The sequence below is a fragment of the Paramacrobiotus metropolitanus genome, unplaced genomic scaffold (genome assembly GCF_019649055.1).
Source record: "Paramacrobiotus metropolitanus isolate TYO unplaced genomic scaffold, Prichtersi_v1.0 Parri_scaffold0000515, whole genome shotgun sequence".
Classification (NCBI taxonomy): domain Eukaryota; kingdom Metazoa; phylum Tardigrada; class Eutardigrada; order Parachela; family Macrobiotidae; genus Paramacrobiotus; species Paramacrobiotus metropolitanus.
The window spans coordinates 2,033-7,528 of record NW_026570735.1 but is presented as its reverse complement, the minus strand read 5'-3'; the positions used below and the strand labels follow the sequence as shown (position 1 = coordinate 7,528).

General features: G+C 42.9%; 1 protein-coding gene across 1 annotated transcript; it reads right to left on the bottom strand.

Annotated features, from left to right (window-relative positions):
* Positions 1–345: 345 nt before the first annotated feature.
* LOC129602500 (2-acylglycerol O-acyltransferase 2-A-like) lies at positions 346–4,552 on the bottom strand. The gene is made up of 4 exons (XM_055501526.1): positions 3,007–4,552; positions 2,647–2,676; positions 1,142–1,388; positions 346–683 (listed from the first exon to the last, which is right to left on the bottom strand). The coding sequence occupies exons 1-4, from the start codon at positions 3,630–3,632 to the stop codon at positions 573–575; spliced, it is 1,014 nt and encodes a 337-aa protein (XP_055357501.1). The 5' UTR covers positions 3,633–4,552; the 3' UTR covers positions 346–572.
* Between the last annotated feature and the right edge of the window lie 944 nt (positions 4,553–5,496).

Here is a 5,496-nt window from a genome sequence, read left to right as displayed (position 1 = left end):
ATAACGACTGACGATCATAATATTATTATTGAGCTTTATCAAAACCTAGTTGTAATACTGCAGATTACAATACAAAAGTGCTGGATTAATTCTGAGATAAGGCAGTCAATTCTAGCAATAAATTGTTCTCTACCATGGTATGCAGAAATTTCCATATCCATATTGATATCGTACATAGTACTGATGTAGTACTCATCAATGGTTGATTTGTCTAAGGCAATCAGCGGCGCTTTCTCTTTGTTTAACCTGCATGCACACTAAAGTAACCAAATTCTGCCTATTATGCACACCCTAACAAAAAAAGAAGGCGCAAAATAATGCAAAAATAAGTACGAATGTTGAATAGTACCTAATAATAATGCAGAGTATAAATTCTATAGAGGTACTAATAATACATAATTAACTGCGCAACTTATTCAGGGTACCACAAGATAGCGCAAGAGTGAGTAGTACTCTGTACAGAAAGTAAGACACGGTCATGTTGCACTTCATGCTCAAAATAAAGTACAAATACGAGTTTAGAGTGGATGGAATAATGTGTTATAAAAGCAACCAAAGGAACATAATTTTTGTTAGTCGACGAACTCCAACTTGTCTTCCCCTTTTCCGTAGAGCTTCTTATGGGTATCGAAGAGCATCCGCAGCTCATCCAAATATCGTCGATGAGCTGTATCAATCTCCTCCTAATTCAAACCATTTACGGTATGAGCTAGTAGTTGCAATACATGCGGATACGATACTTACAGTACCTTTTAGAATATTATATTAGATGTAATAAGCTTTGGTTTAGTACAAAATTATAATTATTTTTCAAATTCGCGTAGTATACCCCCAGTTAAATAATCCGGTGGTCAGAGCGAACCAAAACGCAAAAGTGCAGTATACTAGCTGGTACCGACAGCAGGAATACGAATGTGTTGTTTTTCTTTGGATTTTTTTCCATATCTCTGGGTGCAAAGTAACAGTTTAAAAGTTCAGTTTATTATAATTCACGACATCAACCGGCTTTATTATTTGTCTTGTTAGACTTACGCCGTAGCCCTAGCCGTCTAGCGTCATTATGATAATCTACTTTTTCCTTTGACGTATTGGTCATTTTAATTTCGTGCGTGCCGTACGTAATTAACCACAGTCTACCTACTTGACTTGGATCATCGTTTTGGACCGTCGGGATCGGGGATCCAACTACGACGGTAATGGGCTTCCGGTGCGGTAGAATTCCGAAGGTGTAGTTGAATATGCCTCTGCCGTTAAACAGTACCGGAGCATACCCGGACTTGACCTGGAACAACCGCTGGAGCCTGTGAGTCCACGACCCAGGTTGGCTGTTATGTACCAAACGGTAAATATCGTTTTCTCCAAAGGCGAACGTCGGAACCAGGTGTGCCCTTGAAAAAGTGACCAATGCCGTGTCATAACAATCTGCGCCGAAAACACGTACTATAATGTCATGACAATATGGCATTGCATGAAAACGTGGCTGGTATTGGCTAGTCAGAGACTCTCAGAGTCTCAGTCACCGCCTTTACCAACGATCAACGGCAGTTTGAAATCGGACTTTGACGCAAAAACGGCTGTGGACATCTTGCCGTTAGCGTAATCAACAACAAACTGCTTCCAGATTGACAAAATTATGATCAATAACAAACGCACCCGTGCGGTCGTATGGTAGAACGAACAAGCATTCACAATTTCAAATAGAGAAAAAGGAAAGGTGCAAAAAGAAAGTGATATCATGCGGAAGTAGAAACACTTGGGACTTGGAGCAATATTCGCGGCAATGCGAAGTACATGCTCGCACTTAATGAAAATGGTCCGGCACATGGTGTCAGAAATGGGATACATACACTAAAACTTTCGCTTCGCGCACTCCGAATCACTTTTCTGTAACACTTTGTGTCATTCCAAAGCTAAACGATTTGTATAGTTATATTATTCTGAAAACCGTTTGCGTGCGCAACATCCGGTTGCCGAGATATGGCGAACTAAAATGGGCGAAAACTTTAAAGGCATTGTTGTGTACCAAAAGACTGGTTACCCGATCTTCTTGAAACTTTGCTGTAAAAGACACATGGCCATAAAGTCGAAAGTGAACCAACATCAGATACATAGCATGTTTTTCCGATTTTAAAATGAATTCGGAGTGCGCGAAAGCAAAAGTTTTAGTGCATGTATCCTATTTTTAACACTAAGTACCTGGCCATTTTCCTTAAGGCTGCTCACAAAAAATCGAATTTAGACCCTGCACCACCAGACTGCTGAGCGAAGTGCCTGCTGATGCAGACATTTCGTTGACGACACTCGGGGAACCGAAAAACATTCCCCGAAGTACATTAAGGAAGCGTAATGAAGCTTAAAAAGCCTAAGAAATTCTTGGATAACCTTATTAAAACTTAAGAAGTCTAATTTTCAGACATATAAAAATTTAAAAAATTTATGGAAATCCGAAAAATGTAACAAAATGTCGGGAAGCAAACCTGAGGTCATAATTATGATTGACGTGTACCAAAAATTTCTTGTCACACTAGGACACTTGCATAGAAAAATGAGTCGAAGCTGCCGAAACAGTTATGAAAAATAGAGTTCTAATGCACATACTGGCACATACAGGCTTCTCCATTGGTTACGTTTGTTAGCGTTGCTTACCCGTACTGAATGGCAATCTTCACAAAACCTGTAAAAGCAGTTGTTGCCATTAGACCTTATAAAGCGCATACTGGGAACTTCAAAGCTACTATGTCTTTCTACCCGTCGTACAGATGGTTACCATTATTTTTGCAATGTTCGTCCATGGGACCATGCATACAGATAAGTTGCGTTACAACCGACAATGTCAATAACAGGTTATTTCGAAAAACACAAACTACTGTACTTAATCAAATCAGTCAAATAAATGAATGCTCAGTAATGCTTAAAATGAGGAAACGTGTTTAACTATAACAATTTGCCGTATTAAGATAAAGATGTCTTATCATCGGACTGGCCAGTCACCGCCCCACCGGTACCTTTTCGGTTTTCAAAACCAAATTTGTGCCAGGTTGTGTATGGAAAACCTCTTTTGCGCCACCAACCACAATAGCAGTGGCTGTTCCTGGTCCCTGCTTCATAAGGTAGGCAATGCTTTCTTTGCTGACATCACACAGACCCAACGACATGACATATTCACGGTACAGCGGCAGCTGATGCAGCAGTTTTAGCGACAACAGATGCAGCTGGATGCCCGGGAACACTTTACTGAAATCCAACGATTCAGTCACGAACGAGCACAAAAACCCGATGCCCATGATGCCATGCGGGTGGGCGCCCAGAATGTACTTGTAGCGAGGATCCAGTTCGGCTGTCTTGACCAGCCGCACCGGGAAGTAATCCCGCACCCAACGCCAGAGGGTCCAATGACGCACCCACTGATAACGTCGTCCACCACGCGAACTCCGATCCCAATCGTACACATACCACACAGCGTAGAGGAGGGACAGCCAGCTTAGCGAGGTGAAGAGGAGCATGAAGAGGAGGATGGTGCTGGCCAGTCCCATGAACAGGAATGTACTGACGTGGAACAGCACCGCTAACGTCTGCAAGCGGCGCTCCAGCGGGACATGGAGCGGCGCCAGCTGGACGCCCAAAACTTCCATAATGTTTCAGCTTATCTTTCTCTCGTACTTAATTTAAAATACACATGTGGTAGAGACTTTGGAGGTTATTGACAATTTGATGAAATAAATGAACTATGCTTCCAAACGAAATGCATGAGTTACAGGGAGCAGGAACGATCCACTGGCTAAGAGGTACAAACCGAATCACAGCGATCCACTTCAAATGAAATACAGCTTTAATTTTAAATTATAGTGTGCTTGACCAGTAAATACTGTATCATGCACTCCGTGGTCCAGTTTAACTGAAGATGCCGAACAGATACATGCGTGAAAAGTTCCCAAGCGGATCAGAAAGGCGTGTGCTCCGGGCCTCCGGCACCGACGTCTACACGTTGCAGAAGGAAACCTATTTGCTAGCAGAGAACTCTTTTAATCACTCAAATCCCACACGCTGCTCAAAGCCGTCTCATAACTCTGAACACTGTAACTTTGGTATTGAACACCCGTCTGCGCCCTAGAGGCACACAGCAAGCAAGCTGTGACTCACTGATTGTGCACTGTCCACAGACAGAAAAGCAGACTGGCAGACACTGCACTAGATCGAAGCGCAGTGTAGGTACATACATCCTACGCTCGCAGGACTACGAGTAGTTAAACAATCATGATGAAAACTGTTTATAGCCAGTTACGAAACAGAGGCGGCTTTAACGGAAATACATCCGGATAGCTTTCAACCATAGTTAAGTTAAATGGGAGAACGAGATATATCAAGTTTTGACAAACAGAGGGAAAGAAATCAAGATTGTACTCCTACTTGGGACGAATGCGATCTGGTGGACGGAATGCGAAACTGTATTCTGCAAGCGGTCGGAATGCGAGTAAAACCGAAGTATGCGCAGTGCGCTGCCCAAAACAAAGACCGCTAATAATCTGATTGCAATTCCACATAGTAGCTAGTTTACAAAATTAATCTTTATCACATTTGCCATCATTTGAAAAAAGCTAGAAGAGACAAGACTGATTCACTGTACTCTGCTGCGCGATCGTTGTATTACATAGTGCCACATATAAATGACTTCCGGTGCAAAGCGACTTTGATTAAATCAAATTTTGATAGTGCTCTGAATAATACGAGCATCTGTGCGCTGCGCAGTGTAATTTCACCTGTGGCGAATCCGGTTTGCGCAGTGTAATTCCACCTGTGCCGAAGCTGGTTTCGAGACAGCAGGCCTACGCAGTACAACATTTTCACTCTTAATGTACTGCGTTTTTCTTTTATTGCGAAAGGTATCGAGACTGTCGGCTCAGAGATAACCATCCGGTAAAAGCGTAGCATCTTCAAGACGAACAGAAAAACGCATGCGAGAACTTTTCAACTGTTTCTCTAGTTCCTGATGATGCAAAACATTATTTTATTACCCACTCCCGGATGGAGCTACGAATAACACAAAAAACACCTACAATGAACAGCGGTCAATAGTTACGACTAAGAGCTCGGATGCCGTTGTTGCCGTATCTAGGCGCAACAAGCTGACTGTGCCATGTGAGAGCGCAGAAATGAGAGGAGAATATCTGGGCCCGGTATATCAATTGGCTTTTGTGCCGCCCTGACGACTATCAGATTCTATTTTCGCATTGGCCTACGGTGTCCGCGTGTTTGGGAATCTGCTTGGTTGTTGCGAATACAGTTTCCGACGGTATATTGGCAAGAAATTATTTCTGGGAAGATCACCTGGCTTGGGCAGCATTGACGACGGTGTTCGTTGCTACGCCCGTTGTATTCGCGCTCAGCTATCGCTTGTGTTACAAGAGAGCCAAGTGGCAATTTGCAGTGCCAAGTGCATCCTGAGCAAATAAATAAATTACTAGCGGTGGTTGCGAACCAAATTATTGCACGAGCGCG